At 36.8% G+C, this 14,128-nt stretch overlaps 3 protein-coding genes and 1 long non-coding RNA gene across 24 annotated transcripts in view; 3 read left to right on the top strand and 1 right to left on the bottom strand.

The window, feature by feature from the left end:
- LOC124629960 (mucin-5AC) overlaps positions 1-5,151 on the top strand; it is a 113,266-nt gene extending 108,115 nt beyond the window's left edge. For all 7 annotated transcript variants that reach the window (XM_047163646.1, XM_047163655.1, XM_047163662.1 and 4 more), the window contains 7 exons: positions 529-624; positions 862-1,055; positions 1,680-1,905; positions 2,207-2,499; positions 2,717-2,861; positions 3,221-3,419; positions 3,682-5,151. In XM_047163646.1, the coding sequence (XP_047019602.1) occupies positions 529-624; positions 862-1,055; positions 1,680-1,905; positions 2,207-2,499; positions 2,717-2,861; positions 3,221-3,419; positions 3,682-3,840 (1,312 nt within the window). In that variant the 3' untranslated portion in view covers positions 3,841-5,151. The remainder of the gene's footprint in view (positions 1-528; positions 625-861; positions 1,056-1,679; positions 1,906-2,206; positions 2,500-2,716; positions 2,862-3,220; positions 3,420-3,681) is intronic.
- A 339-nt stretch (positions 5,152-5,490) lies between these two features.
- Positions 5,491-9,539, top strand: LOC124630012 (ionotropic receptor 21a). Its single transcript, XM_047163718.1, has 9 exons — positions 5,491-6,237; positions 6,304-6,500; positions 6,644-6,775; positions 6,981-7,142; positions 7,227-7,468; positions 7,545-7,685; positions 7,789-7,984; positions 8,153-8,351; positions 8,475-9,539. The coding sequence occupies exons 1-9, from the start codon at positions 5,491-5,493 to the stop codon at positions 9,027-9,029; spliced, it is 2,571 nt and encodes an 856-aa protein (XP_047019674.1). The 3' UTR covers positions 9,030-9,539.
- LOC124630022 (myocyte-specific enhancer factor 2) overlaps positions 9,311-14,128 on the bottom strand; it is a 59,160-nt gene continuing 54,342 nt past the window's right edge. For 8 of the 15 annotated variants that reach the window (XM_047163737.1, XM_047163728.1, XM_047163767.1 and 5 more), the window contains 2 exons: positions 13,669-13,841; positions 9,311-13,363 (listed from right to left, as the gene is read on the bottom strand). In XM_047163737.1, the coding sequence (XP_047019693.1) occupies positions 13,221-13,363; positions 13,669-13,841 (316 nt within the window). In that variant the 3' untranslated portion in view covers positions 9,311-13,220. The remainder of the gene's footprint in view (positions 13,364-13,668; positions 13,842-14,128) is intronic. The other 7 variants (XM_047163806.1, XM_047163813.1, XM_047163829.1 and 4 more) reach the window with 4 other exon arrangements.
- LOC124630113 lies at positions 13,241-14,069 on the top strand. Its single transcript, XR_006984380.1, has 2 exons — positions 13,241-13,377; positions 13,684-14,069. It is a non-coding gene; the product is annotated as an uncharacterized LOC124630113 (long non-coding RNA).

Here is a 14,128-nt window from a genome sequence, read left to right as displayed (position 1 = left end):
CGCTTAACATACTGTTCTCATTGGGGGACTTCATGTCGGTTGAGTTGAGTTTCTGAATTGTTAACTCCTGACGCGACCTTTCCATTTCCTGCACACTATTGGAATTTTGTGTAGTTTGTGGAATGTTTGTAGTTAAGAAAATAAGCTATTTGGGTAGCAAGTTCCTCAATGTAGCTTCACGTAATTGTATTGCACCACATTGCAACCTCATCATTAGTAGTACTTAAGTGCACCAGAATCATAAGTGTATCGAAATGTGTTCGTGTTTGGTACGCTAGTGCATGTTGTGTAACACTGTTATTAACATATTTGTGGTATCATAAAACAGACTGTCATGGAGCCACCTTTAGTTCATAAATATTTAAGTCATTCATACTTTGAATAAACATTTCATCATGTCATATGAAAAAAAGTTGAATTTCATTTTTTTTATATAGTTTTGAAAATGCTTCGTCTTTAAATTCACGCATACTAACTGAGGGTGACATGAGCGAATGTTTTGTTGATTTGGAAATGTAAACGTTTCAGGCCAACGAGTACGCGAGGCCGCGGCTCTGCGCACTACTCCACAGCGAGCGAAGCGCAGTCGCCGCAACCAGCGCCCAACAGGGGAACACCACCAACGTTAGAACTGAATACAAACTCAATCACCCACTTCATTTTCACTTTCTTTTCTATTTATTATTTACAATCATTACATTGTAGTATTAAAAATATGTTCAGTTAAATCACATTTGATGTAAATTGGGTTGCAAAATACTAAATTGTAAAGGTACAATTATATTATGCACTTCATTTCATCACTTCACGCACAGCATTACTACTTTTTGCAGCATATAAAACAGTTTTTGTTTTGAGCAGTCGCAGCCGACCAACATTGAAGCCATCGACGGCTATTGTCTCCAAAACGACTGAGTTTGTTGACATCTACGCACACCCACCGACCAGGCCTGACCCAGTGTACCCTCAGCCCACTCCTGATAAGACTGCAGCCAAGTGCAGGAAGGATGTATGTCTTCTACCTGACTGCTACTGCGGTGGCAAGGAAATACCTGGTACGTACAAATTCAAGGACTCATACCTGACAGTAAATGAAGTACATAATAATTTCCTCTATAAATAATTTTACAAGGTTCTAATAGACCACATTTTTAGTAAAATTAATGTCACTGTTGTAAATGATATTTCTGACTTAGGAAATTTGCCCGTCAGCGATTTACCACAAATTGTTTTGATAACATTCGACGATGCTGTGAATGATTTAAACAAAATGTACTATGAAGAACTTTTCGAAAGGGGCCGAAAAAATCCGAATGGCTGTCCAATAACCGCCACTTTTTACGTCTCCCACGAGTGGACTGACTATAGTCAAGTTCAGAATCTTTACGCTGATGGCCACGAATTTGCCTCCCATACAGTATCGTAAGTCACGAGTATAGAATTATCTCTGCATCTATCGGCATCTTTGGTAGACTGCAAGTTTGCCACTAACAGGGTTTAATGGCCGTCTATATCGTATATATTATAAAAGCTATCTTATCGCATATTATATTAACTAATCATTTTATTTTTTTCTCTTTCCTCAACTCTTCCGCCCTTCTTGAAACCTCTTTCTTTCTCCTCTCTTCCTGGCACGACTCACACACCCACACGCACATTACCACATCCCACGACAACAGGCGACTTGCCGGTGGAACAGGTGCCTCAGATTGTTCTACTGACCTTCGACGACTCTGTAAACGACTTGAACAAGGGTCTGTACGCTGACCTGTTTGAGAAGGGCCGCGTCAATCCTAACGGCTGCCCCATCTCCGCAACATTTTACGTGTCCCACGAGTGGACCGATTACAGTCAAGTACAGAACCTTTACTCCGCTGGACACGAGATGGCATCACACACTATTTCGTAAGTTTATCGACTACAACACATTCCGTGACCGTTTTTGAACCCAGACGATGACTATTGACATTATCAATCTCAATATTCAATGACTCAATATCAAGACTTACTGCCATATCTGCCTTTGAATTTTCTGTCACACTTATTTCAGGCTAATTTGACTTTTATGGAGTTTTTTTTTCTTTTATCAGTTTTGCATTTTTTTGTTTTTTTTTTTTTTTTCTTTACTTGAATTTGTATTTTCATTATATTTGCTTAATTAAATGTACGATACGATCGAACTAACGAAACCTTACAATGATTTTAGCCATAGTTTTGGAGAACAGTTCTCTCAAAAGAAATGGTACAGAGAAGTGGGTGGCCAGAGAGAAATCTTAGCTGCTTATGGTGGAGTTAAACTTGAAGATGTGAGAGGAATGAGAGCGCCTTTCCTTTCCGTCGGTGGCAACAAGATGTTCAAAATGTTGTACGATGCAAACTTCACTTACGATTCGTCTCTACCCGTTTACGAGAACAGACCGCCTAGCTGGCCATACACTCTTGATTACAAATTGTTCCACGATTGTATGATACCACCTTGTCCTACAAAGTCTTACCCAGGTAAATATCTCATTTTTTTATTTACTTGAACGCTGAACTGAGAAACTACTGGATCGCTTTGAAACCGTTTATCCAAGAAGGCTACTCTCTATCCAGATGCTCAATGGGATTCCCATTTGATGCGGATTAAACCGCTAGAATAAACTTGTAAATTGAAAAAAGTCTTGATAAATGATTTATAAGAACCTATTATATCTTATTTCTATGTACATTCCAGGTGTATGGGAGGTACCCATGGTGATGTGGCAAGATCTGAACGGTGGACGTTGTTCCATGGGTGACGCTTGCGCCAATCCTCCTGAAGCCGAGAATGTGTACAAGATGATACTGAAGAACTTCGATAGACATTATACTACTAACAGGTATGTAGACAGCTAAATAGTTATTATTTAAGTTACGACTCGATAGCATGATAAAAGAAAAAAAAGTCATTTATTCAAAGTAGGCTGAAAATCAGCACTTTTTGAAGGTCAAATTAACAAACGACAGCTCCCAAAACGCCCGCCCTTCACAATGCGGATGAAGAATGCATGGAAGTGAAAAAACTATGCTATACTATGCTGTCGTTGTCTTGTGGTTTATCTACGTACTTGGTAATTCAATCCTTTGTGGAAAAATTTACTTCGATGTTGGTTGAATAAATATTTTTCTGGCTGTCACTATGGTGAAGTTATCAGTAATGATAATATTGAATCTAATAAATGTATTTGCACAATTCCAGGGCACCCTTCGGCCTCTATTACCACGCTGCCTGGTTCACACAACCCCATCACAAGGAAGGGTTCATCATGTTCCTGGACTTCATTAACCAGATGCAAGATGTGTGGATCGTCACCAACTGGCAGGCGTTGCAGTGGGTCAGGGACCCCACGCCTATCAACAGGCTCAACAATTTCCAGCCGTTCCAGTGCAATTATCAGGTTTGTACATAGATTTTATTTAGGACAGGTTGGGAAATGACTAGGCAGATGATGTTTCAGTATTTAAATAACACCCACTGTCTTTGGCCCAATATTCTAGACATGACTCACACAAACAATCTTTTGTTGCTTTCAATTCTGGAAGCGACTATATTGTTACTTTAGGCCTAAAATAAAATTCATTGACTTTTCAAGTTACATAGGTTATCTAAACACCTACTGTCTCAAGCTTGCAACTTATCTTAATTTTTCTTTATTTCAGGACCGGCCTAAGAAATGCAACAACCCTAAAGTATGCAACCTCTGGCACAAATCTGGAGTCAGATACATGAGAACGTGTCAACCGTGTCCCGAAGTCTACCCCTGGACCGGCAAATCTGGCATCAGATCTTCACGTATAGACAACGACATTGGAGAATAAGCGGATTAGTTACTATAGCATAATAATACCATTCTCGATATTACAGTAAAAGTTGATTGTTGGTACATCAAATGTATCAATTTAACGAGGCAAGGAAGGTTTCGTTTACTCACAGTAGAAATTGTTTTGTCACCAACTGAAGAGTGCCATGTAGATATCGATGGTCACAAAGCATACGATGACAATTTCATAGTAACGAGGATGTTCGTTACAATTCTCTAAATACGTCCTAAATGTATTGGAAACTGTGATATTAAGTGTTTTCAATCGTCTAGTGTGAAGACAGCGTCGATTTCATTAGTTGTAGTTGCATGATCTACTTGTAACAATACTCGTGCAATGTTTTTTTGCAATATTAATATTTCCTATTTTGTGTTCGTTTTAGTTTGTAATCCTTAAATTAATGCAGATGTTTTGTTTAGTTAGAAGTTTTTGTATGTCATAATCGTGATAATCAATTTACAGTCTCCAGTATTTATCTCATACATACATCCTAAAAATGATTACCATTTTCCGAGTAATTTTAAACGAAAGCCATATTAAAATTTAGAAAATATGTTTTTCTAATCTTGCCAGCTTCGTGGTTGACACTGCCTTTTATAATTTGTAAATATAGATGTAGTTAGCGAGTAAAATTTAGTTTAGGGTTGTATGTACGTCCTCGTTGTGGTTTTTATCCAAGTCCTAAAAAGTACCTTATAAGATTAAAATTTTGGATTCCTTCACTTGCAAAAATAGCCAATTGGTTTGGACACTAAAGTGTGTAGTGTGTAGCATTGTGTAGACGTCTGTCCACATCGCATTTGTGTTCATCTGTGATGTTGCACATGTCTATACAACTGTTGATTCATCCGAGGACGTATTATAAAGCAAAATAATTATTGATAGGCGAATTCCCGTTTGAGTCATTATCCTTTTTTTACCTAGCTTAAATCTTGTGCTTCTTTATCAAAATTCTTGACCATGACTCCAACGGTAAATTCAATCTTCACTCTATTAGAATTAAAGCTTCGGTTTGCTATTGCAACTGAAGTTATTGGAAGCGCTTGCTACGAATCTTATTTAAAAACTTATTCATTATTTAATAAGCTCTACTGTAAATATAGGATTAGTATTTAAAATTGGTAGTTTCACTTTTTTATCATCGTCTCGGCTAGAACAATGTATCTCGGACATGACTCCGCACTCAGGTCGTAGTGCAAAACTTTAGAACAAGTTGATTTTGTATTTTGTATCGGCAACATTATTTATATTGTACAAGAACTGTAACACTTTTTGTGACCAGTGCTGAATAATAAAATGCTATAAATATTTGTATGTTTTATTTTGCAAAACCTTTACCTAAAGCTAGAACTACAAAATAATATTAAGTTTCACTTTATACTACCTTGGCTTTTGCCAATGCTCATTAAATACTTGTGTCTCTTGTCCTTAATAAAGAATGTACGGAGAAAGAATTACTTAACTCTTCGAAAAATATCTAAAAGTCACGGTCATAGCCGTGACCATAAAGAATCCGCAGTGTTCATCAAAAATTAAATTTCAATCATAACACCTGTGTTGTGATACTTTTGTTCGCCAAGGTCAGTAAAAGCGTATAAAAAACCCTAACTTTTGGTTCAACGCTACAGACGAGACTTAGATAATAATATGGCAGTATCTTGGTTTATCGTGATCTTTCTTACTTTTTCAGTCTTTGGTGAAGAGGTACTGGTTGAATATTATCCTTCTCAATCTACCTTAGACACCCAGCACAAAGTTAAAAATAAAAGAGAAATAAAAAGTAATCCTGTGCCTATAGCCGTGGATACCAGTAACAATGTAAGTACGCATGAAATTAATTGGAGAAAATTCAATAAAGAAGATATAGATGATGATGCAAAAATTAAAAAAAGAGCGCTGGATCCAGTATTTCGCGGGCATCCAAAAACTAGAAAAGAGTTATGGAATGAGCATTTTCTTAATGAAACGACTAAATTTGATCAAACACCATCGCTAGTGCACTTACTACATAATATAACGTTGACTTATCTCAAAGATTGTACGCCGGTAATACTGTATGACAGTCAAGTGAAATCTAAGGAAAGTTACTTGGTCCAAAATCTTTTGAAAGGGTTTCCAATGAGTTTTGTACATGGATATATTAACGATGGTGGTGAATTGGTTGAGCGTAAACTCTTGCATGCCTCAACGGATTGCCAAAATTACATACTGTTTTTGACTGATATTAAAGCAAGTGCGAAAATATTGGGTAAACAGCCAAAGAACAAAATAATAATAGTCGCGAGGTCCTCTCAGTGGGCGGTACAAGAGTTTCTAGCCAGTGTTGTATCAAGAATGTTTGTGAACTTACTTGTGATTGGGCAGAGCTTCAAAGAAGGAGATGATGCGAACTTGGTTAGTAAGCAAGAAAAATAATTAGTGAACTATTGCGTAATTATATATCTTTATCTGTTTACTTAGGAATCACCATACATTCTGTATACACACAAATTGTATACAGATGGATTGGGTGCTAGTCAACCAGTTGTACTAAATTCCTGGAACCATGGAAAGTTTTCCAGAAATGTTAACTTATTTCCTCCTAAAATGACTGAAGGTTATGCTGGTCATAGATTTTTGGTTGCAGCGGCTAACCAGCCTCCATACGTATTCAGAAGGTAGGTACTCCTTACAGCCTTACTAAAGAAACTGAAACATCTGCTGAACAATTGTCAAAAAAAAGTAGAGAGAGTTTTAGACAAGTGTTCAACAAACGTTCAAAAGTGATGACATGATGAAAAATAAACTTACTTTTGTCCAGGATTAAAGCAGATCTCGATGGTGGCAATCCTCGAGTTGTGTGGGATGGTGTTGAAATTCGGCTAGTTAAATTACTAGCCGAAAGAAACAACTTTTCGATCGAAATTATTGAACCACTGGAGCTTCACTTAGGGTAAAACTATTTCACATTGAATGCTAATGAAGATTTATTTAAGCTAATGAAGATTTTTAAACTTTAGTTACTTTTAATCACATTTTATACACAAGCAGAACTTAATCTTCTCCTTTGCTCAACGTTTTGACCAAATTCACGTCACGATACGACAATGGTCACGCGCGGGCGGCAATTTAATTTACTTAATTCTTTTTTTCACTAGGTCCGGTGATGCAGTGGCTAAAGAAATAACGTCGGGTCGTGCAGATATAGGTATAGCTGGCATGTACTTGACAACCGATAGAATAAGGGACCTCGATGTATCACAAGCACATTCGCAAGATTGTGCGGTCTTTATAACACTCATGTCAACAGCTTTGCCTCGGTAACTTATAACATCATTTAGTATAGAATGTAACTGATTGTATACTGAGGTTTATGATATATAATTTTAGTCTAATTTTCTCAGCTATCGAGCAATCCTCGGTCCATTCCACTGGCATGTTTGGGTAGCTTTAACATTCACTTATCTCTTTGGGATGTTCCCTCTTGCCTTCTCGGACAAGCATACTCTAAGACATCTGCTACATAACAGTGGGGAAATCGAAAATATGTTCTGGTATGTTTTTGGGACTTTTACCAACTGCTTCACCTTTCTTGGTAAGAATTCTTGGAGCAAAACGGATAAGATTACCACGCGTTTGCTCATTGGTAAGTTTATCTTCAGTATGATTATGGTCTTTTAAAGCTGCAATAGTTAATCCATAGTTGGCTTTCGCTTTTTCAGGTTGGTATTGGATCTTTACGATTATTATAACGAGCTGCTACACTGGTTCTATCATAGCATTTGTGACATTACCAGTGTTCCCTGAAACGGTTGATACCATAAAACAATTGCTGGCAGGATTCTACAGAGTGGGCACTTTAGGTAATGAAATAAGATACACAGTATTTTTTATTTTAATTAAATCTTTATCTAAAAGGTCATCAGTCTGAACGTGTTCATCAGGTTTTTTTTTAATATTACACAGATCGAGGAGGTTGGGAAAAATGGTTCTTAAATTCATCAGATCCTCAAACCAAGAAATTGCTGAACAAACTTGAATTTGTGCCCAACGTAGAAGCTGGCATTAGAAATACAACCAAAGCCTTCTTCTGGCCGTATGCGTTTTTGGGATCTAAAGCCGAACTTGAATATATTGTTCAAGCTAATTTTACAGCGACTAAGTAAGTTATTTATCATTTATATTTTGGTCGCAGTTACGAACCAGTTACGAAAGTTTCTAAAAGGGAGGATAACTTTGTATTAGTGAATTGAAATCGCACATATACATATATACCGACAACTACGCTTGTAATATGGCAATCTATCTGTTAAAAAAACTAACATTTCAGATCAAAGCGAGCAGCCCTCCACATTTCAAACGAGTGCTTCGCACCATTCGGCATAACGATAGGGTTTCCTAATAATTCAGTTTACTCGGAGAAACTGAGCCTTGACATAAGCAGGATGATACAAAGCGGAATCATTGATAAGATTGCTGATGAAGTCAGGTTTGAAATGCAACGAAGTGTTACTGGAAAATTGTTGGCTGTAAGTATACATATTTGATATTCCTCGAGGCAATCATCGTGGCTTAATCAGTCACTAGTTTAATTAATTTACAGTAAAGTATTCCTTCACTCGCCTTCATCTTCATAACACAATTCGTTACAGGCTGGAAGCGGTACAATAAAAATACCATCAGCTGAAGAAAAGGGTCTAACTCTAGAAGACACACAAGGCATGTTCCTTCTCCTAGGAGCTGGTTTCATAATAGCTGCCACAGCTCTAGTATCAGAATGGATGGGAGGATTCACCAGGCGTTGCCGATTTCAAAGAAAAGTTGATACACCAATCAGTATCAATTCTAGAGAACATTTGATCCCTACTCCAAAAACCGATATTGGAAGCGAAATAAAGATTATAGGAGACACTGAAAGTAGACTTCACTTTGATAGTAGACCATCAACGGCAGCTTCAAGGGACACCTTAGAAGGACAAATTATAAATGTTACTGAAGACAATATAGATGTTCATAACAGTTTTAATGTTGATAGGTTTGATTCCAGAAGATCAAGCTCTTTAGATTTGGATAGGGAAGTGAGAGAGATATTTGAGAAGGATCAGAAAAGACGTAGGATTGTATCGCAGGATATGGAGTCTGTGGATGAGCATGGGCCAACAGTGTCTCGTGTTGCTTTTGGAGATCCTATAAGACATGAAAAATAGGAGAGCGAATCATTTCAGAAGTATTCTTGGATTTGTGTGTATTGATAATATAACGAATACAGTAACCCTTATGACAGTTTTGTACATTATGATCTCCTTACAAATATTTTCTTAATTATTAAGTTTTTGTCTATTTTGTAAGTCTTATTTTGTCTTTTTCTTTTATATTGTTGTATAGCTTTCTGATAACTCTTCTCTAGCCCGTATAACATTGATAGATTTTTATCATAAATTATAATAACACTATAGGAAAGGTGTAGCTACAAAATAAACAACGAAACTTGACATCCAACTCTTTATTATCCTTCGAACAGTCATCAAAATAATTTATAACAATTTTCTAACACTGTCGATAAACATTAATATTTCATTCAGCCACTGAGATGTTCGTTCATCATACAATTATAATACAAAGGGCAGAATGGCTGCCTCGACACAGAGTTACAGCGCCGTGTGACCTACATTAATGCAATATTTGGCCCGGCCTTATCATAAAAAATAATTACACAATTATGACTTAATATTCCCGGGACGCACCTCCGCAAAACCGTCGGCGGTCCCTCTCATTATCAGTAAAAATATCGATAAAATACAACAGATTTTGCATTCTTTGTAAAATTCAAACGAAAATATACCTAATACCTACCTAAGCATTTTGTTATATATGTATTGCACAACTGTTGTTACAAGAGAAATTAATGTGAAATCGATTTGAGTATTCAATAAGGATATGTATTTATATTCCTATATTCTATTTGGATTGTTCACGATATTATTATACTGTGGTGCAATAGCAAAAAAGACGGGGGAACGTAAATACATCGACAACTACTGTGAAGAAGTTCAGCAATAATTTCTGTTATTCCATACTTATGACTACGTATCTCTTTAAATGCAATGAACTAGATTATAAATTAACTGAACAAGCCCTTTGCTATTGTCACACAGCGAGATAAAATACAGGTAAACACATATTATTACGAAAGTAGGCACATATAAAAGAACAAACAAACGCTTTTTACAATAACACACAACACGGTTGTGCGTCAAAATGAATAATTATATTTATATATTTAATAATTAATTAAACTTGAAACTCATTCCCGATAGCAAAGCTCACAACCTCGGAAATAATGCTCCCAATACCAGCTTAACTGTCATAATATAATACAATATAGTCGAAACAATAGACTGTGCAAGCGATAAATACATATCGTCCGTCACTTTATCACTACGCGAATACAAAGGAAAGTTTACGTATTGTAAATATTTTCATCCGATAACAATGTGTTTTTGTGCAAAATTGCGTTCATTAATTTGGCTATGACCTCATGCCAGTGCGTCTGTACTGTGATAGGTATATAGGTAACAGTATTAGAAACGTGTTTGATATTGTACAATGCAACACTTATTATTACATACCAATTTATACAACGGACAAATAGAAATGAACTCTAACAAGAAACAAGGATTCGCATCATCGCCGAACATATTGAGCAAATTTACAAAACACATCGACGCTTCCAGAGAAAGGAACTTTTAGGAACGAACGACCGAAAACAGCAGATAACGCAATTGTAGAATCTCAGACTACGGGGCCCTGAGGAGACATTTACAAGGATCGCCACGCACTCAACAAGCTCACAGGATCAAGTTCTAGAAACGTCCAACACGAGAGAGTGACGCCCTACCGGTGTAACAACGAGCGGGCCCAGGGTGTAACAGTGTACGTAATTATATCACATTAACAATTTAGTCTAACATTGAAGGTGTACTTACATGATCATTACAATAGTTCCCTATAAACGGGTCAACATTCATTATGTTCCGGTAATAAAATATTAATTCGTTAAACCTAACCGTGTACTTATTTTACAATGCGAAAATACATTTTATTTTTTAAATATTCTTATGCGTTCAGACTTTTGAACTTCAATAAATGGATAACTCCCTGTACAAATTTAACAAATGTACATTTTAACATTTTGTTACTGTGATTTGAAGGTTTATACTAAAGATATCCTATGATGCAAAGTTGTTCGTTACACTTATACATATATATTTTTATATTTATAATCACATTTATACAGTTTGACTGACAAATGTGGTAAAGAAATATATTATAGGCATCGTTCTGATCGTAGTGCTTTCGTACAGTCGAGTACAAAAATGAAAAGAGTTACAGTTAAAGGGGCAGATGTCACAAACTCTAAAAAGCAGGAAACATTTATATATAATCATGACATCCAGCGTACATCTAAAATGTTATTTTTACTCTTTTTACTTTCGACTCTGACTGTCCTGTAACATGAACGCCAACTACGATCTGAACAATTGACATCTTCGAATGACTTAAGATTACCAGGATGTGAATATTAAAGCAAAAATGCTATAACATACAAATTTTGGTACAAAATGGTACATTTAGGCACTGTGAGTAAGGCAACTACAGTGAGACGATATGAGGAGGGGAGAGGGGGAACAAGTGGGCACCTTCAGTGTGAACACTGAGAGGCCGGAGGTGACGGGACTCGTGCTACAGGAAGGAAAGCAGCGTCTAGGGGAAAATGGGGGATTATGAACTATGGACGACACAATGTACAGTTTTCTTTCAGACAATATCATCTAAAAATAGGGCGGACCGTGATATAGTGCATATTTTTAGTGTAAATATTTTAATGTAAAATATAATTTTGTATGTGCTTAAAGCTGACTTGTAGGTATATTGTTCACTGTTACAATAGCTACTAGCATTAATTTTATTTAAGTAGAAATTAAACTTACTTCAGATCACATTAACAAAATAAAAAGTACTATCAACAAAGTTGTTCCATTCATTTTTGTAACCCATTATAGCCACTAAATAAACCTACACATACTTAACAAGTAATTACATAAATATGATATTCAAAATTGACTCGATAATATTTTGGTCTGCAACGAGATACGACCATACATACATCATTATTATTATGAATGGGATTTACAGTATAAGGTAATGATCGAAGCATAGATTAATCAGAATAAAATCAAACTGTGAAGTACTCTTTTTCCGAATATTGTACATCTTGCATTGCTATTTGAAAATAGCCCAAAGCAAAATCCAGAAAAAGATGCAATATAATTTTGACTCGAACAAAGTGTCGAAATGTCAAGAGTTCTAAACGTTTACGATATAAACTGTGTTTACTTACAAAATCTGCTTAGAGTGCAAGTGTTATCATAAGAAATTTTAAAGCTTCGTGTGGTACCTTTATATACTCATCTCTAGCTAACATTACCTACTTACTTACATAACATTCGTTCCTAACGGGACGTGTATACATATTATGTAAATATCATTATGATTCTCATGTATAAATATGTCAATAGATAAAGTAGATTTTACAATACATATAATTTATTATCTTCTGTGATGACACTACGACTACTAATTTACAGATTCAAGTTCGGATGTCACACTATTATAATAATTTTTAAAATGGCACAAAAAACTTTTTAAAACACTAACACAAAAAGTCAACAGTCGTTTGTTTATAGTGTTCATCGCACTTGACACGTTACTGTGGTCTGTGTCCATCGCACTACCGTCAGCTTCGCAAGAGCACTCAACTTCAACGTCGTGCACTATTACCTTACACTCACTAATCTTTAAATTGACTAACTTTAAGCTAAACAGACAATGGCACGGATTGCACATATAATGTCATCTATTTACAGGGGAATTCAATATCTATCTATATGTACTTAAAGTTCAAAATTGTTCTGAAGGGTTGCTATTGTACTTAATTTTAACATTTAATCTTAATCTTTAGTGTACTCGTGTGCATTACAATAATTAATTACGTATTAATAGAGGGTAGTGTAAAGTTGAACATTCAATTATATAGGATCCCATTAGAGATCTACGAATATGTAACATACTAGTTCGCCCAGAAAGTGGGACTCGATTCTCATTGGAGAAAGTTAGTCGACCGTGCCATCAAAAATTTAAGCACCGTTTATGGATGCACCTTTTGCTTATCAGACTTTTGGAGTGATAAGATTAGCACTGTGCCGCGGGTTGTCGGAGGACGGTGACCGAAGCTCGATAGAGAAGGGCCGCGCGGGGCGTGAGGTGCTTGTGCCTCGCTCGGCTTAGCAGTGCGGGTGCAGGGGCCTCGGGTACGCGCCGAAGGCCTCATAGCCTAGCTATGTGGCCCAGCCCTCGATCCGCGGCCGCTTCGTGTGCGGCTGCTCGTAGTCCAGTGGCACCGCACTCGAGTGCCGCATGTCCTGCCCGGCGGGCGAGCCCATGTTGCTCGACGATACTGAACCTGCAACGTGCCGATACACTGTAATTGGTAAGGTTAGTGTTTGTTAATTGGCTTGTCAATTATTTACTATATTAATATTAAAACAACTAATAAATGCAACTTAATTAATAACACAGTTATAGACACTTAATCTATAAACCTCTTGTATGTCGTTAATTAGAGAACAATAGAAAATTTTGTCTTGCGTGGATCCGCGCACCGGCATACAAGGAATTAAGATATCACTGCTACTGATAAAGACATCGATTAAGTCTCTCTAATCGATTATTTACTTTTCAAAAAAAGTATTGCTACACATACAACACAACAAATCAGATACCTACCATCAATAACTCCAGATAGATGTGCGGGCTGCGGCGCGGGCGCAGGGGGCGGGCCGCGGTGCATGTGGTCAGGCGCACGCGGTGGCGACACCGGCTCCGCTTTGATCTTCACGTTGCTAGGCGACGCGGCTGGTGGGGGCGTGCCTCCGCCGCCCAGCACTGGCAAGCTGCTACTGTTGAATGGACAACCTTATTAGTGAAGGTGGAATTGGAAGGAACATTTTAGGGGTCAATGTACTTCTGATTTTGAAGTTAGGGGTAAAAATTGTAGAGGTTGGGTTTGATTTCAAATAAAATGCCTCAAAAATGTTTCTTAATTTGTTCAATATGGTTAAGCTGAACTTCTAGATCCCATTACACTCTTCAACGGTACATTGAATTAAAAACAAATGCATAAATTATTCACTCTATTAATTTCCTTCTCCAATTAAAGCCACGCATAACTAATGAGAGTAAACAC

This window comes from Helicoverpa zea, chromosome 1, assembly GCF_022581195.2.
Source record: "Helicoverpa zea isolate HzStark_Cry1AcR chromosome 1, ilHelZeax1.1, whole genome shotgun sequence".
NCBI classification, from domain to species: domain Eukaryota; kingdom Metazoa; phylum Arthropoda; class Insecta; order Lepidoptera; family Noctuidae; genus Helicoverpa; species Helicoverpa zea.
This window is presented reverse-complemented; position numbering and strand designations above follow the sequence as displayed.